We start from the raw sequence: 27671 nt of genomic DNA, 5'->3' as shown, positions 1-27671 counted from the left end.
GCGCCGCGGGGCGGGGGCGCCGCCTGCCGCCGGCCCCGGGTGCCGCCGCGCCGCGCATGCGGGCTGGCGGCCTGGGGAGGCGGTTGGCGCTGGCCGAGGGGGCGGCTCTCGTCCCGGGGGGCAGCCCCGGCCCAGCCCCCGCCTGCCTCCCGCGGCTTCCCCCCGCGGCTTCCCCCCGTCTCTCAGGGGCCGCCGAGGGGAGGCGGCCCGGGATGGAGCGGCAGCGCTGGCAGGGGGCTTCCCGCGGCGGAGAGGCACCGCGGAAGAAGCGCCGCGCCTCGCCGCTGCCAGGGGCGGCCGCTCTCCCGGGCAGAGCCGGCGGCCGGGCCGGCGCCTCCCAGCCCTGCCGGCGGCGCCTCTTCGGGAGCGCGGGCCCCCGCGGGCCGGAGCCCGGCCGTAAGCGCTTCTCCTCCCGCCGCCCGGGCTCGCGTAGCCCCGCGGGGGCCGGGGGGCGCCGGCGGGGCGGCGGCTGGGCCGGGGGGCGCCGGGGGTGGGGAGGGTCCTGTGCGGTGCTTTGTCCATACCTGTGTTTTCGTGGCGGGTGAGGGTGCCGGTCGCGACAAGTCACCCTTCTCATCGCCAGCGACCTGCTCGGCGCTGTGGGGCCGCGGCCCCCGTGTCCAGCCGAGCGGGCCCCGCCGCAGGTCGGGAAGCGGTTTGTTGTTACCCGTGGCCCTTACGGCGTGGAGAAAGCAGGCGGCTGATCTGGAAACAGGGCCGTTTCCTCAGTTTTAGCTGTTAGTTGGTAATAAATGTTTTTTCCTTTTGTAAGGTACATCTCCCCCCCCATCTGATCATTTCCTTCAGAAATGGCAAGACAAAAGCCTTGCCCACCTTTGAGAGGATACTTTAAAAAATTGCTTAAAGTTGTTCCTCAAAAGGAACAGCCTCGCTGAATACAGCTTAGCCGATCTTGTGTTAGGAATTGGAGGCCTTAAAGAAAAAAGTGCGTTCTGAGGGGAAAGTACGGGATTCAAGTAAAGGCTGACAGCAGTAGCATAACTTGCTACAGTAAATGTGGAAGACCGGTGTGGGATGTCTTGGTCCCACACTGATCTCGATAATTTAAAGGTGAGACTTTAAATTACTGTTATGAGGTACAACAAGCATTAGTTTCTATCTGGATCCTGCTCTGCTGGCTCGTGCTCTCGTAGGTGTTTAGTATTCTTGTGTACCTGACTGGGTACAGCTGGCAGCCTTGAGGTCTGTTTGTTTTTGTGTTTCCATACACACGGAAGAAAGAGGGAAAGGGCTGAGTCCTGGGTCGAGTCCTGCTCATACGTTGTCCTGTCCTGAATTCCCGGGGAGTTTCAGCTGAAGGGCTCTGTGCAGTGCTGGGATGCAGTACTTCAGACCCATTTCTTAGTGTGGGGATGGATGCTCTTTTGACTTGCTCTCGTAAGAGTGTAACTTTAGAAAGTTCGGCTGTTTCTAGCTCCTGGCTACTGAAAATAAAACGCAAAGCTAAACACCTTATAGAATTGGTTTTAGGAGAAGAAAATACATGTCTGAAATTTGCTGGTTCCTAAGTAATTGTGTCATCGTGGTCTTTGGGATTACATACAGTGAGGACCAGTTTATGCAGAAATTCTTATGATATTCCTAATAAACTCCGTTTAAAACTGATTTAGACTCAAATTACTTTGAACCTAGGTAAAGGTCACTTCCAAAGTGGCTTTTTCTTTTTTAATGAAGAGGTTTCTAAACCACCTGAAGTATTTCTTGAAGTCTGCTTTTTATTTTTTGGTCTTGTTGATATACTGATAAAAAAAAGCTTGGGTAAAAATAATAAAGCAAATTCAGACTTTACAATGTTTGTGATAACAGTGACAAAAATTGTTATGGGCGTGGAAGAGGGGGAACAGCTAAAGGTGCCCTATTAGAAATAATCATCTAAATTCTAATAGTAAAACTAAAATCACTGAACTAAATACTTATTCTTTCTAGGCCTGAAGGGCAAGTCCAGTGTGAAAACCCTACCAAAAATTAAAGAAAATCTTGAAGTTACCAAAGTGAGCTGTTCATCCAACGAAAGGTCTGTTAGAACTCATTCAAATACACCGTTATTAACACTAGCTAATCATATACATTGTTTTGCCTGCATGAGCTGTCTCTTGGAGATAGGCAGTCTGAATTCTTGGTAAACTGATGTTCGTCAGTCTATCTGTTGGCACCTCATAAAGACATATTGTAGTTTTTGTCGCCTTCGTCTGGAACAGTGGAGCTCTGTGTGTTGAGCTTAGCTCTGTTCTTCAACTGCAGCAATCAAGTGAATGTCAAAGAAACAACAGACTTGGACAAAAATGAAGAGAAAATAGAAGAAAGCACTGTACCGCTGAAGGTGAGAATGCTGTCTTGCTCTTTATCTACTAGTAATTTAGGGAGGCTAAATCAAAGAAATGTTAAATTATTTTTCTAATCAAGTAGAACTTCCTGCGAGTTATGTTAGTGTGCAGAGACACACGTTTTTCCTCTATTTAGGTGTTTTCCCATGTCTTTGGCCAGAATAAAAGCTGTTGGAGCTATTGGTAGCATGGGAAAACATCAATACTAATTATCCTTAATGAGGAAAGGCCATAGCAATTGTGTTGTGTAGAAGATATCTCATTAGAGCGTGATTCTAGAGAATTGTTGCTTCTGGTTCAGACACAGACCTTTGGCAAGTCACTGTTGCACTCTTCCTCGTGTTAGTACAACTGGAACAAAGTATTTTGAGATGGCTGAGCAGAAGTGTTATAGGACAGTTACTGCAGTGGCAAGAAAATAGTTCATCAGGTGTGTTTGAACTGAAATCTGTTACAGCAAAGGGCTTGAGTGATACTAGTGTAAAACTATTTTTCTTTAAAATGTTAGCTCTTATATGGAGTCCACCAATTATTTACTTTTCCTGCAAATGCTTAGTTTCATAGAATATACTATTAAACAACATAGTTGTTTGTATTTATAGGAGCAATCTGGAAATCTGAAAGTGAGCAGCATGAATTGTACCTCTGAAAAAAAAAAAAAAAGAAGACAGGGAAATTCATTACTCCACTGCTGTCTTATGCATACCTTCAGTTCATGTCAGTATGCCTTCACTGGAAGTCTCATCCCACAAAGATTGTAGGATCAAATTATTGGGTATTCATTGTGAATTTTAGAACTGTAAGTCAGATTGCAGACTTGTTAGTGATGCATGAAAAACCCCGGTACAAATTACACTGTGAATAGCAAGTTTAAATGGTGAAGGACCAGACGGTAAGTTTCTGAGCATCTACTAATGTAGGAATACATTTAATTGCATTTCTTTGTCTACATCCCGTTTTCTCAGGTTGGTTATATTCGTCATTTTATTTTAGGAATCCCTGATAATCAGCTTTGAAAGTAAAGAAAGTTTGAAAAATGCTGAAATGACTTCAAGTGAGTATAATTGCAATACATTATATTATTAAATATGTTTTTATATCTGTATAAAATGAAATGTAAAATCCATTTTAGAATTTAATTATATTACTATAAAAGTACTGGTGTGCTGTTCTTGTACTGGTTCTGACTGTGTGGTATTAGAAAGTAAAGGTTTTGAGACCAATAGCTGGACTTCTGCCTCTTACTCCAGCATGTGGCTTGGTTCACATGAATTGATTGTAGGCAGCACAGGCAGGACAGGAGCCCTACAAGACCTGAGACACTCTTGAGCCCAGCCTGTTGAAAACCACATAATCTTGGTTTTATCATTGACAGAACTAGTTGTTGACATGAGTTCTTCAGTTTACTCAAAGCTGCATTTCTAAAAACTTGTGCCTAAATAGTTTGTCCTTCTGAAAACAAACCTGGCTAAGAATTACGTTATCACAGGGTAAATTCTTCAAGTATTTCTAGTGAGCCTTGGGCAAGGAAGGTGTCTTCTGTTAGGTTATGGTAGTGTAAGTTGGGCTTCAGGTTGCCCTTTGTTTATTTAACTGTATTATGAATCAGTATAAGATACTGACTTGACAATATTTAGCTCATCACAGGAGTGAAACTTAGATAAGGAAATCCTGATGGTTTGTACAAAATTATACTTTTTTTTTTTTTTTTTAGTAGCCACCTTTTTTGCTTCTTTCTCTAGGTACAGGAATGACTCTTCCCACAGGTGTTTCAACCTTTCTCCTAGAGTGTTTAGATGTAGATTCAACTGCAGATTATAACACAGGTGCTAGTGACAGCCTGAACAGTTGCCCATCCCCTGAAACATTCAGAGATGACGTTTCAGGTGAGACTTCTGTTGTTTTGAGCTTTATTTGATGTAGAAAATGCAGGGGGACTATTTACAAAAGAAAGACCAGTGGCCTCTCTTGGTGTGACTCACCAGGTCAGGTCTTTGCTGTAAGCCAACCCGCGCTTAACATGGGATTTGTATACCTGGTCCTCCAATCCCGAGTGACTCGGGTCCTGGTGTAATTCGAATCATACTGTAAACTTGAAGTATTCACTGTTGACACAAGCTGTTTATTGGGGATGACCAACAAATCTGCTTTGAGTCAAATTCCTCCCAAACTTTTCTGTGGCTGTTTGAGCCAAGACAATGCTTTCACTTTGCTTTAAAGTTCCTGTCTTGCAAATGTGATTGCTTTCAGTTTGGTCATGAATTTAATTACTCAGTAAATTTCAGCATAAGATGCTTGCACTTAAATCTTTTATGTCCAGAAAGAAGTAATTTTTACTCTGAGGACCCTGGCAAATACAAGAACTCTACTCTCCTGGACTCCAGCAAAGCAGTGACCATAGATAAGATACCACAGATCTCAAATCTTTCAGCAATATTAGGTAATTATTTTCTACAATATGTAAGAATATATACATAAACAAACTTCACTGTAGTGCAAGGAACCTGTATAAAATATTTAATGACCATTTCATTTAAGGCATGTCTGCATAATTGGGAACAGCTCCCCGTTAGTCGTCTGTGTTTGCTTCTAATATTTTGCTTTATAATTTAGTGTGCACTAAAGCATCGTCTGGTCTGCTCAGCTTTTTCTTTTAAAGTTTAGCTTTTATGTTTTTTAGAACCTGCACTGGAGGATTTTCAAGACCAATACACTAGAAGGTAATCCGCAAAGCAGACTCTTTGACGCGCCTAAATGTTCAGGTTTTTCTCTTTTGAATGATATTTAAAAGAAAGGCCAGTATGAATAAGCCTCTGATCCTGCAAACACCTCTGAGTTTCAGCTACCTGTGTCCTCACTAACTTTGAAACTGGTGCATGAAGTCAGGTAAGAGTTTGCCTTATAGACTTTTGTTTTGGTCTTGTCAGCTGTAGGGAAATCAATGTAAGAAAACTCAGTGAAGGATTTTATGGAAAGGGAAGGTGACGTTTATTTACAAAATCCCTAAATAAATTGCTTTTATCCAATTGCACTTATTCTGTCAGATTCGTTTGGTCACAGGCAGCAAGATGTGTGTGCCCAGGTGGTCTGGCCAGGATTATCTGTGCAGTACAGAGTATGAGGGGCACCTCTTGTCAAGTCCTCATTAAGTCTCTGGCGTGCCGTGCTTGCCCAGGACAAAATTAGGTTTTGGGCAGATCTTTTATGTTCTTTAGGGATTGTCAGCTTATGTGGGGCACTCCTTTGCTTCAGAATCTTGCTGACTTCAGCCTTCATAAACCTTGGGCCAGGTTGCTGCCCATTGTCAGTTTTTTCTTATTTGGAATACATGTCTACCAGGAAGCGGAATGGTGTCTGTGATATGCTGGAACCCTCTTGCCACCCTCCTGTTGTTAGGATGCCGGGTTTTCTGTTGACAAGTCATCTGTGTTGTGGTTTTATCACAATGCAGGGTCTTCACTGAATCTTCTGTACTTGTCCTTGTCACAGTGCTGCTGTCAGGTCCTAAAATAAAAATTGGAGTAACATGAGTGTTTTTCTAGGAACAGTATCCTTTCTTTTAACCCTTGTGCTGCTGTTTCCAGGCTTACATGCAGACCTTTCCGTTCGTAACTTATTTATACCAATCTTGCAGTGTTATGGATCTCTGCACAATTCAATCTGAATTTTCTTGTGAACCTCATTTTTCCCTGCATCCTCCTTAAACGTGTTCTCTCCTAGTATGCTTCAGTGCTGAGTGCTTTAGTGAATGTCTTCTGTGGGTCTTAAATTGCAAGTATCTTCAGAATAAGCTGTGTGACTTGATGATAAACTGTCAAATAACTGTAAACCGTGATGAAGTAACTCAGTAACAATATTTTTAAAAATAAGCTTTATCCCTTTTCACTCAGTCTGTATTTTCCTATGATTTCCTTATACATTGTGGGTTGGGTTTTGGTTTTTTTTTTGTTTTGTTTTGTTTTTTTTGGTTTTTTTTTGGAACGCTAACATTAATTCAGGATTCAGGATAGTTGTTAACTTTTTTTTTTCCTCCTCTCCTAGAAAGAGACCATCAAATTGCAATTACAGTTCTTCAGTATTAAGTGTTTCAACTACTCTGGCAGGTAAAATATGACCTGAAGCAGTTGTACTAGCTGTGAGACAACAGAATATTCTACCCAAACTTAAGTGATCGCAAAATATCAGAACCAGGCTTCCACTGGGTCATTTTTCCCCCTGGCACAGGCTAAGTTCAGTTGTGTCTAGAAGGGAAAGTGTAAATTGAAAGTCTTCCCTGTAAATAAGACTTGGTTATAATTAGTGTGCTAGGAGAACAAAAAAACCCCAAACCCTGCATTTTCACATTTAATCACCTGTGCACTGAGAATTAGCATTTCTTATTTAACTTATCCAGGAACAGAACTGCTTGTGTCATGCTCTTTACTTGAACTTAGTTCATATCAGCTTCCCAGATGCTATTAGGAGTCCCTCATGTAACTACAGTTCTGAACTGTGACTGATGCAATTCTGGCTATGGCCCAGGTACCACATAATTTTCCCCTGCTTAATTTGGACTGTAATAGCAGCAGAAGTTGCCAGTGGCAAAGACTGCTGTGATTATGCAATGCCTCTGCTCCCACAGTATGTGTGTCGAGCAGTAAATAGCCAGGTGAACATAAGATTAATAAGCAACCTTGTTTCCTCAAGGAAAGGGTGAGGAGTAAAACAGCCCTGTTGGTGGGGAGAGGGAGATGAGGATTATACTGAAGGGAGGAAGTGTGTTTGCATGGGTGGCTTTGGAATGATCCCTCTTTGCCAGCCGTCCTGTAAGATGTGGGTTGGAGATTAGCTGGGGTCTTTGTCTCAAAGTTAATTAATTTGTTGGAAATTTATCACAGGAAAAAAAGTCTGTAAAATTACAGCCGCAAGAGAGAGAACTCCAGACCTAAAAACTGGTATGCGCTGTTCTTCACCATTAGGACCGGAAAGAAAGGTGAAAGATCCTTAATAAATCAGCCAGGTTGTAACATGGATGACTTGCTCCTTCCCTGCATAGGTGGAAGACTCCACCTAGAAGTGTAGTAGTTCCTTGAACGGGGTGCCTGCAGACAATGGCAGAGAGTGAAGATGTAGCTTGCCTCTACCTCTGGATAGCAGTAATAGTCATGGGTGCCCCCTAAGCTCACTGTTTTGCAGACTGACTGTGTCAGTGGTACTGAATCAGTTGTGTACAGCTTGAGTAGGACAGTGGGACTCTTTGTTAGTGCTTACCACTCTACAGAGGTTCACTTCATAACACAAAATGTAATTGTTTTGTCCTTTAGCCTGACAATCAAACTGCTAAACCCAAAAGGCTGAAATGTAAGAAAAAAGAAAAAAATTCTACTACATTAGCAGAAGGTACATCATCGTGTCGTCAGCTCGATGCCCCAGGAAACACTTCAGCCAAATCAGTGGGCCTGACAGCAGAAGTACTGCCATCCGAACAGACAGATGCTGTGGTGGTAAGTATTCCCATTGTGCCCCGCTGATTAGCAAAGGCATAAAATTGAAGTGAGAGTTTTGAATCATGACAAAAGTTACAATTAAATATGAGAAGTGGTAGGAAGTGCTTTATCCCCTTGTTGTGAAGAGGATTTGAAATATATGTGTTCTGTGGTTCAATAAACTGATTTTGTCTTAATTTTGGAGGGCACTCGACCAAAAAAAAAAAGTGTATGACAGGAATTCAGTAGTTAAACCCTAAGAACTATTAGTAATTCTAAATGGAGTTGTTATAAATAGTATTGTGTACTTGGGGAATACTGTAGGACTAATAATAAACAGCGAAGAATTGGAAACTGATATTGAATTCTCTGTTTTTGTTTAGCGAATTAGTTCCACCATGCTGATCATGGAAGAAGATAAAGCCCTAAAAAATCTTGGTTATGCTCGGCCTGCAGAGCTAGATGTGAGTGTTTATCCTGATACTTTTTTTAACGATCAAAAGCAAACAAATCATTCTTCATAGAATCATAGAATGATGGAAGGGACCTTTAAAGGTCATCTAGTCCATCCCCCCTGCAATTGGCAGGGACATCTTGGCAACGAGATCAGGTTGCTCAGAGCCCCATCTGGCCTGGCCTTGAATGTTTTCAAGGATGGGGCATCTACCACCTCTCTGGGCAACCCGTTCCAGTGTTTCACTACCCTCATTGTAAAAAATTTCTTCCTTATATCCAGTCTGAATCTACTCTCTTTTAGTTTGAAACCATTACCCCTTGTCCTACCGCTACAGGCCCTGCTAAAAAGTCTGTCCCCATCTTTCTCATAGGCCCCCTTTAAGTACTGAAAGGCTGCAATAAGGTCTCCCCGCAGCCTTTTCTTCTCCAGGCTGAACAACCCCAGCTCTTTCAGCCTTTCCTCATGAGAGGTGCTCCATCCCTCTGATAATTTTTGTGGCCCTCCTCTGGACCCTCCCCAACAGGTCTACGTCCTTCTTGTACTGAGGACCCCAGAGCTGGACGCAGGACTTCAGGTGGGGTCTCACCAGAGCAGAGGGGCGGAATCCCCTCCCTCGACCTGCTGGACACGCTGCTTTTGATGCAGCCCAGGATACGGTTGGCCTTCTGGGCTGCGAGAGCACATTGCCTGCTCATGTCCAGTTTTTCGTCTATCAGTACCCCCAAGTCCTTCCTGGCAGGGCTGCACGCAATCCCTCCATCCCCCAGCCTGTACTGATACCGGGGATTACCCGGGCCCAAGTGCAGGACCCTGCACTTGGCCTTGTTGAACCTCATGAGGTTCACAGAGGCCCACCTCCCCAGCCTGTCCAGGCCCCTCTGGATGCCATCCTGTCCCTCAAGCGTGTCGACTGCACTACTCAGCTTGGCGCCATCTGCAAACTTGCTGAGGGTGCACTCGATCCCGCTGTCTGTGTCACTGATGAAGATGTTGAACAGCACTGGCCCCAGAACTTCATGGCACAGTCCAGTTCTGGGTATACTTATGTGACAATACAAATTGCGCAACCAACTACGTGTTAAATTCAATCAGCTGGACAGTTAAAAAACTACAACAAAACCCTTAGGTATCATCTGTTTTGTATTTTTGCAACATCTTCTAATGTAAAACCAGCACCTAGTAGCCTTACTTGCATTACCCCTCTGATACAAACAAACTTGATATTTAAATGCCAGTTTGAATTCTTTGCCAGTAAAGGTAGTGTAGTACTACCACTTCTCTCTGCAGGAATAGAAGTGACGTCTCTGTCACTTTGCATGTCATAGCTCCCAACCAAGTCAGCAAACTAAATTTTTTTAGAAAAAGGGAAACAGTTGCAATAGAAAGATTGCTTAATTTTGCACCAGATTATTTGGCAGGAAAACATACTGGGCTTTCCTAGTGTTGTTGCAAGCATACTTGAGTTTATGGATACTAGATTAACAAGTAGATAACATCAGGGTCTTGTTGGAGGCTGTAGACAGGAATCACTGGAGTCCTAAATCATATTTTTGAAGCAATAGAACACCTTTTGCATGAGCCAACAAGTGTTGGCCAATTTCAGTTGTTGTTGATTATTTAATTGGGCAGTTATTGCTGTATGTTTTGTATTTTGACGGAGCTGTAGCTTAGCTTGTCACCAGTGCGCAAAGCCTCACCTGGGGAAGACCTATTCCTGAATACCACAGGCCCATATGTAAATTCAGAAGAAATTGTTCCTGCATCTCTGAGCTCAGAAAAAGAAATTACTCCTCAAAGTCCAGAAGAAAAGAATATTTTTCAGGTTCTAATTTTATTGCACTCTTTAAATCCACTTTTGGCATGCTAGTATGTAACATACTATATATTAAATCCTTACAGTATTACAAACAGCTGAAGAAAATGTTTAAGCTTTTAAGTTTTCTATCGCCCTTTCCGATAGCATATTGAGTGTATGCAAGTAGTCTTAAATGTTTTCTAATGACATCCCTTGAAATCTGCATGTCATCTCTAATTTCCCTAGAAGAAAGCTAGAAGAATATTTCTTCAATGGAAACAATTGTGTGAATGAAATGTCATTAATCTTTTCAGCCTCTGTGTGGCAGACAAGAAATCTGCTCCATTGTCAGAACTTCACCGTGCCAGAGGCCTTCCAGGCTTCACCAAATTCCAGTTAACACAAAAGCATTCTGCCTTCCCGAAGGAGTGCCTGAAGGTAATAGAATATAGAATTGGTTGCAGATGGTAACTGGCTATTTGGGTGTTTAAAGTTTTGGGGTTTGTTTGTTTTGTTTTGTTTTTTTAAGTCTGAATATTTGGAAAAATCACAAGGCTAAAGAGTAAAAGACACTGAAAACTTCAAATTTCTGACTTAGTGTTCTTGTGCAGCAGTATTTCACTAACAAACTACACTAACGTTTTTCTCCTTCAAGGATCTTTGCACAGGAATTAATACAATCTAGCCGTTTTGTAGGCTAGATCATTAAGGCCAGAAGGTGCTGCTAGGTAACTCTGGAAATATCTGCACCTCTTCAAGTTGCTCCTAAACACAACTTTGATCTTTACTGCTGGTATGGAGACTCCCTAGAAGAGATACCAGCTTGTTTAGTAAATGATTATCCTGTGCCTTATTTCTAGGGTGAATATGTCTGACTTCAGCTTTCAGCCATCGGTGTGTTTTTTATCTCGCTCAGTTGAACTGAGCTCTTTAGCATCCAGTATTCCCCCGCCCCACCAAAGTAGTTCATGTAATAGGGTTTGTTTTTCTTTAGAAATTGTCAGCTTTTCTCTAAAGGTTTCTGTTCTTTTCTCCTGAGACCCTTAACGTAGGGGAAGCTCCTTTCTTCACTTCCTAGATTTTTGTTAAACAAAAATGAGAAATGTGTACAAAACTGTCTCATCACTATCATAGAGGTAAAATCCCCTCCCTTTCCAATCTCTCTTGAAGTTTCTCAGTGCGCCACTGGATGGCATATGTCTTCCTAAGTTTAAAGTAGTTCTTTACAGACAATGTCTGCAAGTTTTCTGCAACTTATATTTGTCATTTATGCAGTATTTCTGTATGAAATCAAAACAGCATAAGCATAATAGCTTTCAAAAATACTGAATATACACAAATTTCCAATGGGATTGCAGTTTCCTAGGTCCACATACTCTCCTACTTTGTTACAGATTGAGTACATACAGCATCTAGAATGCAGGGAAGTGCTTTTAAGTGTGTGTGTGTTAATTAATGACAATCATCTGATGCTTCTGTACAGATCAAAGAACAAGGATGACAAGGATGTTAAGTTGTGCCCAAGAGAACTGTGTTAATGCAGAACACAGGTTGTACTTGGTAGGCAAGTAGATCTCAAAAATCAGCAAGTGGTGGTGTCAGAACAAAGGTTTGGATTTGTTACTGCTGTTCTAGAGGAGCCTGGGAATCAGGAATTAGACTGCCTAAAGGTGGTGGTGGGGTTTTTTATGCTGGGTGTTTTCACCTCTGGTCAAGGGAGTCTTTCGGATGATGCCCTTTTTCGTTAGGAACGTACATACACTCAAGACTACTGTTCCCTTCTCGCTGGCAATTGACCTGCAGGATTCAGATTCCTCCAAACAAATGATAGCATAGAGATCTATTGAGCATCGGAACAGCTTGTCAGATCAATGAGGTTTCTCTTACACTTGAGAATGTGCCACTTTACTGATAGTATTTAACGTATCACTTTTTCCCCAGATACTATTACGAGTACCAAAAACTGGATCTACTGTAAACACAGATGAGATTTCTGGGTTTCAGCAGGAATCAACAGAAGAACGAACTGTCTTGCTACGGTGGCAGGGAGGTGAAACAGAACTACTAACTAGTAATTAATGGCTGTATATTTTGGCATATACGTTGTTTGAAATTTATTATAATGCTTTGCAGTAAGGTTGTAAATACTTTGCTCAAGTGCTTAATATTAAATTATTTTGTACAAGCAACCAGATCTTATTCTGGGCATTTTCTGTAAGGACTTCACAAGATGATTCTTCAGTTCATTTAGGTTTTTAAAAAGTGTGACTCAAGAACAGCATTGTGTTAATGGAATTATTTTGGCTCTTGCTGTGCCAAGGTTTCTAGATTTCTCTAGTAGCATTAGCATCTAAAGATGTGACCTCTACTTGAGTTAAGAAGTGTTAACACTGTTTATAAAGGTAACTGCATGTCCTGAAAATGGATATGCAAAGTGTTCGTGTACTCTCAGAAGTCAACAGTACGCTACCATTAAACTACCTGAATGCTTGGGTCTGCAGAACTTTGGCGGTACAGGACTCTGTGTGTTCTGCTGTAGACTGATTCCTAAACGTGAATGTAAGTGGCCCTCACCCTACCATCGCTGCAGTACAGCTAGCTTTTTGTGATCAGCACTATCGCCATTCTAGGCACAGCCACTGCTCAACCACTGTCACCTCAGAGTCCTTCCCATTTAATCTCAGTTATTTTATAATGTCACCTATCTCAGTCATTGCTGCTTCTAGTGGCTTCAGACTTGTGCAGAGGAAGTGGGTGCCTTCCATGAACACAAGGGTGGAGAAAAACCTTTTATAGCTGAACTGTCTGAAGAGCTGGATATTGGCATTCTGGATTTTCAGGTTACTGCTCACGCTACCTGGCACATAGGTTAGATTCCCAGTGCTTCCAGTTCAGCTTGTGGATTGTTAATCCATAAATGTCGTTCTTCAGCAGTGTGCTGAACGCCTCAGAAAACACTGACAAGAGCACAGTTTTTCTCCAGTTGCATTCACTGCAGTCTAAAGTAATTTGGATCCCTACAGTGTTCTCACTACAACACCCCTTACTCAGACTCTTTTGTAGACATAAAGGAAGTTTTTCAGTGTTTTAAAACGATAGTATGGCTTTCCAAACCTCTTGAAGTCTGAGTTTGTTTCTCAGTGTTACCACCCAGAATACTCATGCCCTGGAAGATAGTTCTGTGTTTCCAAAAAGAGCGTGTCAAGAAGACATATACAATCCACAACTTTAATTAGTTTGACTACATTTGAAAATACCTGTGAAAGTTCAGACCCTGAACCTTTTCCCATTGCTCTGGGGTAGAAGGAAGTGCAAATAAATGCTATTAGGTTATGAACAAGTATTGTATAAACATACTATATGGCTCAAGGTTAAAAACGATGCCATTAAGTTATTTTTTCCTTTAAGCATTAGTAGAGTGAGTTCTGCCAATAACTCCTTGGAGTCCTCTCAGGTATGCTTCTAATTATCAATATCCTTGTTCTTGCAAATACTAAGCCACTGGTAATTATGCAAGAATCTAGAGCCCCTAGGAGACAGAGGTGAGCTCCTTGATGTAGCTATATGCAAAACTGAAAGTTATATATGTAGTAAGTTGTGATTATGATGATCCTTCAAGTAAAGGATGGTCCAGAATAAAAGAGGTGTTTATCATAAGGGTATTCCAGGAGTCCTAGGAAAAAGCACTCGCTTTGCCCCAAACCATTTCATAGTTTCTATACAAGAAACAGACTAATACCGACAAACTAATTGGAGAGTAGAAGAGACGAAAATACGGCATGTAACTGTGGAGTTGGCTATAGCAGCCTGAAAATTGTTGAGCTTTGTTTTTTCTGGATGTGATGAAGCTATATAGGAGGACAGAAATATCATGAACCACAATCTCTCTTGTCCTTCCTTTCAGTTACGAAAGTGCTGCTTCTTATTTTCGTCTTTTGTCTGACTCTTGGAGAAAGTATAATTAATTACCAGGCTAGCTCTCTGCCCCAGGGAAGGAAATTTTATTCATTTTGAGGCCGCAACAATATCTACTCTTGTTCTGCTTTTCTCAAAGGGAAGGCATTTTCCCATGTTTTGGTTTTAAACTCAAGAATGACTACATAAAATTTCATTCAAAGTGGAAACTGGCTCTTCCTTATTAGTGGATAAAGGTTATGGGTCACAGCCAGTTAATGGGTAGTACAGAAGAGCTTATTTGTGCAGTCATTCAGGAGAGAAATCTGTTCAGTGTCAATAGGGCTGCTCTGTCATATCCTAGACATGATGAAGTCTTAATGGCTTGAATGGAATCGCGTACAGTGAGTCAGTCCATGCAAGAACTGTAATAATACTTTATCGCTAGGAACTGCGCGTTGTAGATGCATCTTTAGTAAATGTATTATACGTAAATCTAGAAGAGGTTTTTCATTACCACTGTTCAGTTATTTTTGTTATCTGAAGTGTACTTTGAGGAGACTTTGGCTTAAAGTGTTCGGGGATGATGGAAGACGTTTGCGTCTCGCACTGGAGTGCTACAGGGGTACGTGTACTAGCTGTTGGAAGGTAAAGACCTTACTTGCAAATGGTTCTGTTTTGGTTCATAATCTCTAAACACAGAAGGGACAGGTTTGCGGCCCAACACAATGCATGCTGTATGGACACATAAGTAAGTTGAAACTCATATTCTTTGTGTAGGTATGAAGATTTGCCTACAGGGAGGCTTTTACAGGAAAATGGATGATTAAACCTGTATTCACCCCTTTTTCTCTTACTATCCATCCTCCACTCCCTCGATTAAGGTATATCAATCAAGCCTACCAGAATCACTTGCTACTAGTTTAGGAGTTTTGGAACACGTTAATTTTTACTTTTAAAGGGACTCTATCACCTTGAATTGTAATGCACTTGAGATTAGCTAAATCTGCACTGCTGTAAATTGCGAAACTACTGAAAGCCGAGTCGCATATCCTGGCCAAAATTCTATTATTTTGTAGTGTTCCCTGAGGACTTTTTATATTTGAGACTGTATTTACATGCCCATCTTGAAGCCCGGAGGTTTTCACATGGTGAAAGGATGTAAAGATCAGTCATCTGTAAACCTATGGCAGGCAGGTGTATCTTCCATACAGAACAAGGGGAAAAAGATGCATCTAAACATGAATTCCTATTTTCTATTAGAATTATCTTCAACTTGTAGTAGATGAAAAACAAAGTTTCTACAGATGGCTGATTGCAAGGAATCATTATATCGATATGTTACACATGCACTAAATTATGCCTTTTAAAAATAATCTGCTTAATTTAATCTTACATCATACACTGTTTTAGTTTAATTCCATTTTCTAGGGAAAGCAGATGAGTCAGTTTTGTCAGTTCTTAATTAAACTTCTAGTAGTGTTGTATCTGAACAGTGAGATGTTGAAGGAGACGGTTAGCTGTAACCAGTGTTTCCATTTTGTTTAAACACTAATAAAGAGTTTTGGAAAAATCTGCAGGTCCTTTTGGTTTTATGAAATCTATCCGTTGTTGTTTGGTTTGCTCATATATTTGTTCTGGATTCACCTGCTGGGTATTATGTCCTAAATGCTACGTTGTAGATGGATGTTTTATTTGTAATGATGGCTTCCTCTGCACGCAAATACACACGGTCCACCTTCCGTGCAGGTTTTGAATTGAGTGCGCCTGGGCTGTGCGACCTCTGTTACTGCCGTGGGACAATCGCTTCACGTACATGGGAGGAGGAAAGGGGGCAGGAGCTGGATTTTCTAGGTTTGGGGGTAAAAGAAGTCACCTGTCTCTGCTGCACCTCTGCAGGGGAAAGTCCCTGAAGCGCTGGGTGCAGCAACACGAGGGATTTGATGCCGAGATCTTGGCCTCTTCTCGCCTTTCTGGTGCTTCTGCCTTTAACTTCCCTCCGAAGAAGGAAAACAAAACAGCGGCGTGTTATCGCCGCCCCGGCCGTCCAGCCCCCGGGGAAACGCCTCGCTCCCGGCAGAGCCCCGCGGCGCTCCGGGCACCGCGGCCGCGTCCCCCCCGACGCCGCGGGCTGCGGCCGCCGGGGCTGCCCGGGCGAGCGGGGCCGGGGGAAGCGGGGCCGGGGGAAGCCCCGCCGGCTCTCGCTCGCCCGTCCCTCGCCGCAGCCCCTCCGCCTGCGGCCCGGCCCGCTCCCCACGTGGGGCCGCCGCCGCAGCCACTCGGCGGCCCGCAGAGCGCCCGGGCGGGCCCGCCCCGCCGGCCCTCCCCTTCTGGCAGCGCCGAGTGACTAATGTCTGTCATATGACTGTGACACCGAATGGAGTCGGGCGGGCGGAACTAGCCGCGGCGAGGGGACGGCGCTGCGCGGAGCCCAGCGCCTCGGCGGCGGCGGGGGCCAGCGGCGGCGCCCCAAGATGCCGCCCACCCTGTTCCAGAAGCTCTTCAACAAGAAGCACGGGCTGATCTCCCCGGCCAGGGACGCCAGGGACGACTGCGTCTTCAGGTAACCGGGACGGGGCCGCCCTCCTCCCCTGCCCCAAACTTCTGCGACGAGTTCCCTGCCGCCCTCCGCCGCCTGCCCTGCCCCGGAGGAGGGCGGGCGGCAGCCCCCTTCCTTCCCGGCCGCAGCCCCCTTCCTTCCCGGCCGCAGCCCCCTTCCCGCTCGGCAGCCGCCCGTGCTGTAGCGGGGCCGCTCGGCGCGGCTCCCCCGCTCTCCTCCGCCTCGCACGTACCGCTGGCCGCGGGGTCCGTCCCCCGCCCTGCCGCGGGAGCCCCCGGGGCGCCGAGGTGCCCCGGCCCGGGCCCCTCCGCCGGGCGCTGGGCGGGAGCCCCCCGGGGCCGCCACGTCGGGGACGCCGCGCTGCCTCCTCACGGCTGCCTCCCCCGCGGTGGCCGCCTCTCCTCGGGGCTGGGTCGTGCCTCCCTCCCCTCAGGCCGGCCCCCTCACGGCGCAGCCCGCAGCGGAGCGGGGCTCAGCCCCAGGTCGGCCCGTCGCCGCCTTCCTGTCGGTTTCGCCCGATCGCGATCAGCGGCAGCTCCCCCCCGCGCCTTCCCGGGGGCGGGCGTGGGGCCCCGGCCCCCCGCGGCTCCCTCCGGGGATGCTGCAGGCCGGGGCGGGGGGAAAGGCGCCATTCCGCTTGAGGCGGGCAGGCGGCTGGCGATCCCGGGGGAGCAGCCTCAGAAACGTGGAGGGAGGGGGGAGAAAACGTGAAGTTTTGGCCGCTGCCAAGAGAGGCGTAGGGTTTCTCGTGAAATTTGTCATGCTCTAACCGCAACAAAACTGGATCCGCCGAGAGGTGCCAAGCACAACACGGGGAGGCAGGCGAGGCAGCCCTTCTCCGGGAGACCTTTCCCTGCCCCTGCGAGTCGGGTGGGCCGCCGCAGCTGGGCGGCCCTGGGTGACAGAAGCCCTCGGCGGGGTTTGGGTGGCGGCTCGGCTTCGCTGTCCTGCGTGGGGACGTGGAGAGGCTTCACTCGGGCTTCTGCGCCGGGGCCTAGGAATCACCCAGGGCCTCCGCGGGGTTGGTTAGATGGGAAACAGGTTGTTTTTGTGGCTGTAAAGTAAGTGCTGTTCCACGAGTGCAGAATGATTACGCTCGACAGCGATGCGGTCCTAGTCCTGGCTGGCGTAGCGAAGAGGTAACCTGCAAAATCGTTTTAAAGTGCAGCGTTTGCGACTTGGATGCAAATACAATATGCTTCATTAGTAAGAGTTATGCACTTCTTGAAACACTTATAACAGTGTGGTAAAGCTCTCCTCCCACCCGCTGTCTTAAATTTATTACCTACAAATGATCAGCCCTTGGGTTGCTCCAGAAAGGGAGATCTCTGACTGATGGGCTTAATTTTATGTGGTGGGATAGTCCTTTTAACTGCAGCGATACAATTTAGCAATTTAGGTGGTTAATAGTATCTCTGCAGTAATTTAAGCATCACGGTTTTCGCAGAATATTGATGGCTTTTTTTGTGTCCTTATCGACTCGGGACACACTGCTGGACGCTACCTGAAGTCCAGTGCGTTAACTGCTAGCGCGCACCTTTTACAGACACTGATCGCAGCTGCTCGCACACCTCTCTGCTGCTTACTGCGAAGGTGGTTCCTCTTTTTAATGATCTTTTTTAAGAGAAAAAAACATTTTAATGATGTCTGTGTCATCTTATTTTCTAAATCAGCTTAATGCTGGGATCAGACCCCTTGGTGGGGAAGGGGCACTAGGACTGCTCTGTATAATTGCCTTGCCTTTTCCCCCCTGTAAAGACATTTGTTAGTGATGGATTTGTATAGAGACTGGTGGTTAATTCAACAGCTGCAGTGCAGACCCTGGGGCAGAAATGTGGGGATCACGCCTGTGTTGAAAGGAGCGAGAGTGAGTGCTCAGCAAGGTCTCTTCTTCCCTCTTCACCTGCATCGTTCTGTGCCAAACTGGATGTGAAATTTGAAAAAGATATGTCACTGTCTGCTCTTACCCTCTTCCATTTACGTAGAGCTGTTTCACTGTGTGATGTGAACTGTCAATAGGTAACTAGTGAATTTGCAGGCTTTTTTTTTTTTTTTTTTTTTTTTTTTTGATGGACCCACGGGTATAAAATCTCAGGAGAAGGCTGACAGCTCTTCTCACTAAGGCTCTGGGGGGGTGGGAGACCCGTCTCTTACTTAGGAGAGCCAAGTATTATTTTGTGAAGACTAATACAGATGCCCTCTAGGCATGTTGCCTAATGGCTGCTTTCATTTTCCAAATGGGGATAAGTCCTTAGTTAATCCTCACTATGCATGGTCTTATCAGTTACTCGTGAAACTTTTGGATAATACACAAAATAAAGACCGTTATTTACGACAGCTGGGTCCTTAGAGACTGGAAACAAGCGCTCTGCATTTTTAGACTGTTTCTGGTTCCGGTGAACCTGAACGCAACAGCCTCACCAGTTTCATTGGGGCAAGGTTATGTTTATGGATTGGTATATTATTATCTGTTTATATTCTAAATAACAGAACATTTTCCAAATGTTCTGAGCACTATTATTTCTGACTGTCTTCACTTTGAAAGCGTGGTCCTTCTACTGAGGATACTGTGTAGAACAACCATGAAACCCACATAAATTCTCCTAATATATTTTGTGAATAATACATACTTAGAGAGAAAAGCCCAACTACTCTGGCAATGACATCGGTATAGGAGAATATTTAAGAATTATTTTGGTGCTCATTCTTTTTTTTGACTATGAATATATTTTGCATTTACATCAGGCTTATTGTGAAAATTTACCAGGATATAAATTCTACTTAATCTGAACTTACACTGTTTCAAAAATAAAATAAAACTTTTCAAGGGAAATGTATTTGGTTTAGTTGTTGGGGTGGTGGTTTTTGTTTTGTTTTGTTTTTTTTAATCTGCCTAGAATTTCTTTCTGTGCTGTGGGTGTGTGAAATTTTATGAGTCTGGGTCTAGCCAAACTGTGTAAAAATCCTTCAGAACCAGGTGCTGGAGAGGTTAACAGTTCTAGTGATGTGACCAATAAGTTACTAACTGTAAAGTATTTGCTGATGTACCAGTTTGCTTTTTTTTTTTTTTTTTAACTATATTTAATCTATATAGAAGCAGTTTATTTTACAGAAGGCGGCTTAGGAAATCACAATAGATCCACTACATGTTAGTATTTTAGCTCTTCAGTTTAACTGAGGGCAATTGGCAGGCTTGGCCCTTAGACCGAAATCTCTCGGTGCAGCTCGACATTCACATGGTGAGCAAGAATATTCAAAATTTTAGTGGTAAAATCTGTTTACAAGAAACATAGAAACACCTGCAAGTATTCTAGAGAAGAGACAAACCCTGAAGTTCCAAGGAGTAGAGTACCCGCTGTCTACTGCAAATAATACTCACGTGAGTGGATTTTCCCTGAGGGTAACTTTTACTATAAATAGGAGCTCTTGGCCATATTGTAGCATCTGGCACTGAGGACTGCTGGTGACAGGAGAGCTCAGCCCAGGCTTGGGCTGTTACAGTTATTAGGAATACGAGATGTCAGGTATGTTGTTTTCTAGAATTTTAGAATCAAAGTATTCCTGTTGTAAAAATACATAAAGCTGTTCACGAGTTGTGTGCTGTACATGTCTAAAATGTATATACACTTTTAAATAGCAATTAAATGAACCCTCTTCCGTAATTTTCTGATCAATTTCCCCAGTAAAATGGAAACAATCTTACAAAAAGTTCCTTAAACTAAGCAGAAGCAGCCACACATTTCTGCTGAATATTATATGGGCACACAAAGTATTCCACTGCACATTTACATTACTGACTGCCACAGATACTGATTTTGAGCTGCTGCTTCTTTTCTGGCTTTCTAGGGGTCTGCTTCAGTGCTTAAAGAGAAGAGGGAGCTCCTAAACCACTGATAACTCAACCAGCTTTTTGTTCTTCAAAATGGGCCTGTAGAATGAGCTCAAAGCTCAGTAAATTACTGAGAGGTCTCAGGCTTTACATCTTTGTTGTTAAGATATGTGGGCAGTATTTCCAATGGTAAATACAGCTGTGAAGGACTGCAGCAGAGTTTTTGCAGGAGAGTGCATCTGTTGAGATAGTAATTGGGCTTGGAGCACTCTTAACCTATTGCAGAGGGAGAGGGATGGTCCTGTAATACTGAATTATGGGACTGGTACATTTTGAGGTTGTATGCAGGAGGGAATCTCAGTGTTTCTTTCCATCTAATGTATAAAGTTCAAATACTTGTTCCCTTGTATCTCTAGACACCCTTCCCACCTAGCTGGGGAATAGAGGAATTATTAATTAGGACTTCTTTTTACACAACAGCTCAATAAAAGTTTCAGAGTGTGTGTGTGTCTTTTTTTTTTTTTTTTTTTTTTTTTTAAATCTAAGGAGCTCTAAAGAACCGTCTCACCCCGAGGGGCATTCCACCGATGTTTGCAAACTCTGTTTTGCTCTTGTTAAAGCACCTGTTGTAGAGGTACAGCTGTGTGGTAATTGTTCAAGCTTGAAAGAACCCCTTCCAGTTTCGAGTCTTACCAACGGTGTGGAGTATCTTTGGGCACATTCTTCCTTTAGGGGTTTGCCTTGTTTATCTGGGTATTTCTGAGGACGAGTGCAGTTTTCCAAGTGGGAAGGTACAGGAATAAATAACTTGAAATGTTCTTTTCTTTATTTGTGGAGAAGGCCATTTTCAGTCATCCTGGAAACGTGCTTTCTTGGGATCTTTCTGTAATATGTGCTGCTCCTTTATTGAGAGAATAGTTTGCCAGGTTCCTGAGATCTGAAAGGCCTAAGGCTGGCTGCAGAGTAGTATTTCCTGAAATCTGTCTAGGCAAGTATCCCCCATCAGCCCAGACTCTTTCTGTTCTCCGTGGCAGTGACTTTAAATGGTATCTTGAGATTTGTTTCCTTTCACATAATTTTTGGCAGCGGGATTCATCAAGGGAATTGCAATAAACCTAGAGTTGGAAATGGGTGGCATGATCCAAAGCTGCTTCATGAGCCAGTTCCTCTGCAGAGCTATTGTTCTTGCACAGTAAAAATGCTATATGCTTTCTTACAAAGGCATAATTGCTTCTTGAACCAGGAGCTAATTTCTTGAAATAAACCGTGAAGAGACTCGGAGACATCTAACGACATGTAGCTGGGGACTTTTTAAAGTGGAGGCTGGAGTAAGGTGAAGGAGGAACATGAAAGTTGTCTTTACATTGATTTTCCAGTCAAAGTTTTACCCACAAAACTTCTTGGTAAGTTTTCGCATTATTTCTGAAGGTGGCTAGCGCTGGTGACGTAAATGATGTGGTATTGTTACAGGGACTGTTTTGTGTTTGTTCCGCCTGTGCTCAGAGCAGGGGTAACCACCACAGATTGCCGTGTTGCTTTCCATTTTTAAGGTATGGCTTCATGAGATGCCGAAGGAGTTCAGAGCCGGCGGTGTCTGGACACTGTAGTATCATCAAACAATTGAACAGATAAAACCACGGCCAAAATTCTTACTGCATTTACCTTCCACAGCAAACAAGCTATCCCATTCCACACAGTCAAAGGCTTTTCTGTCAACAGCAGGTAACTTTGTGTAAAGCCTGCCTGAGCCCAGGGAAGCAAATCTTTTCCCAAGCTGTGTCAGTCCTTGTGAGCCATACAGCTATCCTAACAGCACCGCGCAAGGCTTTTTAAAGCTGTTCCTCAACAGTGCTGTCAATGCGTCAAGCCCGTCTGACCAAAACCTGCTATTAATGAAATAGTGTATTTTGGTATTTGTTCACTTCTAGCATTCTGCAAGTCTTTCACCAGTAGTTGTAAAATTCCTGGAATTACACCACCTCAAAGTCTTCAAAAAGAGTGTTAGCTGGACTTCATTTTATAAGAGCTCCAGCTTTTCATTATTTCCAGTTATCTGATGGATTTAAAAAGTTTTTGTCCCATAAGTTTTTAAGACTATTCAAATTCTTAAACATCCTAAATGTTAGTGTGGGTTTTTTTTTATTAAGCTAATTTCTGCCTTTTAATGTCCCTTAAGTGTTGTTTTTTATAAAAAAATCCACCTCTTCTGTAATATCTCTGGAAGAGTTTTTGGCTTTTTGGTTGTATTCATTAGCTTGAGTGTAGCAAGTTTTAATAAATATTTCACTTTGATTTATGTGCAGTTTTCTCTATTGCTATGATAACTTTGGCTTCTATTTTGAAATATATTGCTGTTTTCTAAAGTACTTCTTTTTGCCAAATTCTGTTTTGCATTTCCTGTCATCTGAGCTTTTATGTACCTTCCAGTGCTCTAAGTCAACTTTCACCTTGGAAGCAGAGACATACAAATTAATAGGTTCCAGTAAGCACCCCGGGAGCATGGAGAAAGTTTTGACAGTTTCTGCTGAAGGGGCCACTCTCCAAGCCCTCCTTGACACCACTCTGTAGGTCTTCAGGTGCTTCTCCAGGTAGGCATGAGTGTTGCTGCTAAATGATCCAGCGTGTCCTTGAAAATTATATGCCAGCTCCGAATAAGGCAATGCTGCAAGCTAGGTCTGTACAGTGCCTGAAGGAGCTGCAAATCAGAGTCAGCCAGTGATTGTTATTTACTCGTATTATCATCAGATCCAAGGGAATTAACTTGGATCAGTACCGACATTGTGCTAGGTGCATGCGAACACAGAGAATGACTAAATACTTTGAAAATTGTTGGGGTGCTTGTGCCTGCCTGACTTTGTGCCTTGGAAAATTTACCTGTGTCCTGGCGGGAACACAGCTTGCCTAGCCCTCGGGTTAGGGCTTCGCTTCAGCGTCTTCCCATCGCCCGTGGAACAGGGAACGCCAACAGTGGGGCAGAAAAACCCTCTGCTCGGCTTTTCCTCTGTTTTTTTAGAAGGAGGTAAAGATACAAAATGAGCTAACACACAGGCTAAGGGTCACCCTTCTTGCCTTTCGTACCGGTATCTCCCGTGGTGGTTGGGATCTTGCGGTGACTTGAGAACTTGGCATCACGAGGTCGCGCTGCCCTTAGCGGCCATCACGAGGTCGGTGCCGTGCGCTCGGCTTCCTCCCAGCCTGCAACATCGCTTCCTCCCCCTGGGATGGCATGGGTTGTCTGAGGATGGCCTGCGGTCTCTTGCCTCACTGAGCTGCCCTTGGAACAGCGGCTTTCTTGGTTCCCCTTCCAGCTTTTCAACTTCTTCCTCTAAGTTAGAAATCTTTTTGAGGAGAGGCTGTAGTGAGTGAATCACGTGGTGCCTTTTCACCACTGGGATCTCTGCTGGTTAGGCCTTTGGGCCACGGTGCTAGTTTGGATCTTGCCAGCTAATCAGGTGAATCCTTTGATTTTACTTTGAGTTTTTCTTGGATTTCCAACTGTATGTGCCAGACAAGCGAGTGTGGCAGTTTTCCCTCGGGAAGGTGTGCGTGTCTGCTGTCCTCTTCCCTGTGGGTTTGACCCAACAGGGCTGAGACAGTGTGCCTGTTCTGTGGAGACAGGGTGAGCGGGCCCGTCACCTCCACTGTGGGAGAAAGAGTATGTTGACTTCTTGCCATGGTTTCTGTGTGTCTGAAAATGGATGTGTAGGTATACTAGAGTAAAAAATGCTTCTTTACGTTTGGCTTCAGCTGGCAAGAAGGTGTTTCTGCAAACTTAGGGGTGCTGTTTTTTTCCCTTCTTCTCCAGGTGAGGTCGTAGGGGCATGAAGATGTGCCAAGAACATGGGGTGTATGTACCTGTTTGTCCACTGTGAGGTCTTCTCCTTTTCTGAAACAATTGCACCATTAGTTTTCTGGTGACTGAAGGTGTGTTTACCTGACTCAGGTTGTAAACCTTGCCTTCTTGGGATCATCAGCTTCTCTGGTTGACTGATGGATTGTCTTTGTGTTTTCAAAGGGGTTTATCCTTTGCTGTGTGTATGCTGAGTTAGCATATGCTCATGGTGACAGCTTGGATGAATTCAGGCTTCTGTTCTGGAATAAACTGGTCCAGTGTGACTTGGAGCCTGAAACTTGTGTTGTAATTTTGGCTGAATGCTGGAGGTGGCCACTTCAGAAGCGTGTTTTACGAGTGGAAAGTAACGCACACGGTGGTTTCATGCTCAGAGGCTGTGTTCCCTCCTATTGCTACATCTGGAGCAGAATGTCTGCAAGATCACATGTTTGTGAGTAACGTTAGGAAAAATGCAGAGCTCAGTTGCACCAGCAAATCCGCAGCATGGTTGTGCTGGGCTTCTAGAGTCAGCTTGGAGCAAAATTTGTCTCTGAGGACTTGAAAAAATTTTGAGTTTGTAGTATAGATAGAGAACCTTATTCTATAAAATATCTGCTGGAGGGAAAAAAAGTTATGCCCATTAAAAACAGGAAGTAATTTTAGTCATCGCTAAATAACTTGCTAATGCACCAGCTACTCCACCTTACACTGAGTAGTAACAGAATGCATATAAGGGAAATATTCCTTTGAAAAAACTCATTTGCACAAAACACACATGATTCTGCTGCACCTAAGGAATGCGACCATAATGATTACATTCAAAAGGGGCAGTCCTCTCTGCAGGATAAATCACTTATTTCTAAAAATACATGCCCAAATGTGGTCTGCTCCACAGAAGTGTGAACAGTTATTATGTAGTCTTTGTATCAAAAAGGATTTATTTATTTTTACAACAATGCATTGTGCTGTTGCTTAGTGCTCAACTGAAGCTTTTAATTGAGGTAATTCTGCATGTTTGCGTAAGAAGAATGACCTTTTACTTTTCTGAAACCGATAGCTTCTGTAGAAACTATTATTCAGAATACAATACACTACAGAGAAACCTGTTCAAACATGTGAATTGCAGCACAAAATACTACACAAACTACATATAGAATATTAACAGTGCGTGCGTATAGCATGCACGCACGAGTACAATGTGTTTGTACAAAGTTTTCTATCTTTTCTGAAAAAGTAATTTCATAGCCCTTATCAAGTGATTAAACTTTTTGGACTTAAACAGTTTGACTACATGTAAAAGCTCTTTATTTTAAACAGTCTAGCCTGGTGCTTTTGGGGTGATAATCTGGGTATCCTTCAGCTTTTATGTATTATCTATCTTTGAAACTATGGCCTTGAAAGAACCCCCCATTTTGTACAGGTGAAGGACTCTTTGCAGTGATGCCAGTGTCACTTAGTAACAACAAGCTCAGCGGTAGACACCCCCTGTCCACTTCAGCCTCAACAAGTGAACAACCCAACAGTACTCGGTGATCGCTTGTAGCATGAGCGCGGACCTGGGAGGCAGCCGCCTTTGCTGAAAGCAGCGATCTTGAAGCGTGGAAATGATCTATCACGCGCCACTGATCCTGCTCTGTTTCTCCAGGATGTTTCCACAACATCGTCAGCAGTGATTTTGGCCTAAAATGAGTAAAATACATCACAGAAACAATCGTATTTCCTTTAATATAGGTACTGTTTGTGCCCTGTGCATTCATGGTATTTGATACTCCTCCAGATCTGCATGTGCCTCATTAGCAGCGTCTTCAAATGTCTTTTCCTTGCTCCAGCCAAAATGTCAACAAAATGTAAAACTTCTAATAGTACCACAAACCCTCTACCCTTTCAGTTTGTGTGATATATAACTGGAAAGAAACAGGAGTCAAATTACAGTTCTCTGCCATCTGTTTTAGTTGATAAATGAAGAAACTTTGAGCTCCGTTCAGCCCTGACTTAAGGTCCTGGCATTGTGCCTGTTTAAGCCAGAGCAGTATCTTCACCCCAGTTCCTGTGTCATTTTCCACTTTAAGAGAAAGAAGGTATATCGTTTGTTCGAGCATCGCCCATAGGAGCAGTTGCTTTGCTATACGCTTTCTTTGTGTTTTATTTTGGCCTCGGTACCTATGGAAATGGCGGCTCACGCAGTGCTGCGCTCGGTCTTGCGCTCCCGTCTTAGTAATTTCTAAACCTTTTGATCGACTTCAGTCGTGTGTGGTGGAGAGTGCGAGAACAGAAGTCTGAGTGAGCTGAGTTTCTGTAACTTTAGTGAAAATCCTGCATGTGCTGTTGGGTGCCTCCTGCCCATTAGTACCCGTGAAGCTCGTGAGTTGGCTGCACCTCGTCATGTTGCTCTTCCCAGTGGGCATGTCAGAAGAGACATGGGGACAGCCAGAGTATGGGCACATTGGAAGAAGACAGTAGGCATGCGGCTTCATAGTTTGCTCAGGAAACAGCTATAGTGTGACCACAAGAAAGGCCAGTCCTGGACTACCGTGAATACCAGAATATCAACATCTCTGCTGAATTATTCTGCTTTCTAGCTAGTACCGAAACACACGCCGTCTACTACACACCCCCATTTCTCTTGCCTCACGTGCATTCCTTGCACAGTTTTGTCCCAAGCAGAAAATAGGCCTCCAAAGACTGTGAACTCAGCACTTAGTTTGCCATGTTTGGGGGTAATTATGAAAGAAGACAGCAAGTCAGAAGGAAGCACATGTGAGCAGTTAGCTGAGGAATGAACTATCAAACAGGAATGAGATTCTTGTCGGGTTTTTTTGCCACCCCTCACCCCCCCCAAGACCTACCTAGAAAATGTTCTTGCCATTTGGAGAGTTGGCTGAATGGTTTGTTTACTCCTTTTCATGAAACTTGATGTCAGAAATTGGTAGAAAAACGGTGTTAGTTCAGGTGTTAAATGAAAAATAGGTGCAGATGATAAGCTGCATGGTGGTGTGTGCAGGAACAGAGGGTGCAAACAGTGGGGTGAGCGCGCTCTCCTTCTCAGAAGCTTGTTCTAGTTGAATGACATTATCTGAACATCTGAGAAGCTGTTAAGGAAGAAGTCTGCCAGAATTTTCTTGTTCCTACAGGAAAAATAACAGTATTACCCCCAAAGACAGAGTTAAAGAAATGCCTCAAATGTTAGGACAGTGAGTTGGCTTACAGTGCTAACTGTGTTTCTATTTAAAGGCAGCCCAAACTCTGACATGTAACTTAAATAGACAGAAAAAGGTGGTTGGTTTTTTTCAGTACTTAAATGTATTTCAGCTGCTGTGAGTTACTGGAAATTACTCTACTTTCTTAGTAGAAAAGGAAATTGTTCTACTGACAGTATGGAGGGCTAAGAAGCTGTGAAAATGAGCATGTTGGTTTCTTAACTACGTGTATTTTCTAGTCATACAAGAGATGCTAATCATGAACTCATGACCGCTTTTTTTTCCAAAACAGACATA

The 27671-nt window shown here is 43.9% G+C and overlaps 2 protein-coding genes across 5 annotated transcripts in view; both read left to right on the top strand.

Moving 5' to 3' along the window:
• Positions 1 to 212: 212 nt before the first annotated feature.
• MEIKIN (meiotic kinetochore factor) lies at positions 213 to 15446 on the top strand (the record flags this gene model as incomplete). The annotated part of the gene is made up of 14 exons (XM_082324340.1): positions 213 to 396; positions 1948 to 2035; positions 2263 to 2341; positions 3339 to 3399; positions 4088 to 4231; positions 4666 to 4785; positions 5026 to 5065; positions 6387 to 6448; positions 7223 to 7317; positions 7649 to 7828; positions 8194 to 8274; positions 9934 to 10089; positions 10377 to 10500; positions 12004 to 15446. 14 exons carry the CDS (start codon positions 213 to 215, stop codon positions 12048 to 12050), a joined length of 1461 nt encoding a protein of 486 aa, XP_082180466.1. The 3' UTR covers positions 12051 to 15446.
• An 887-nt stretch (positions 15447 to 16333) lies between these two features.
• Positions 16334 to 27671, top strand: part of FNIP1 (folliculin interacting protein 1) — a 72015-nt gene continuing 60677 nt past the window's right edge. For all 4 annotated transcript variants that reach the window (XR_014229505.1, XR_014229506.1, XM_082324508.1 and 1 more), the window contains exon 1: positions 16334 to 16519. Coding sequence is in view for 2 of the 4 variants with exons in the window: in XM_082324508.1 (XP_082180634.1) it covers positions 16431 to 16519 (89 nt within the window). In the remaining 2 variants the exon portion in view is untranslated. The remainder of the gene's footprint in view (positions 16520 to 27671) is intronic.

Source organism: Platalea leucorodia, assembly GCF_965183815.1.
Source record: "Platalea leucorodia genome assembly, chromosome: 11".
Classification (NCBI taxonomy): domain Eukaryota; kingdom Metazoa; phylum Chordata; class Aves; order Pelecaniformes; family Threskiornithidae; genus Platalea; species Platalea leucorodia.
This window is presented reverse-complemented; position numbering and strand designations above follow the sequence as displayed.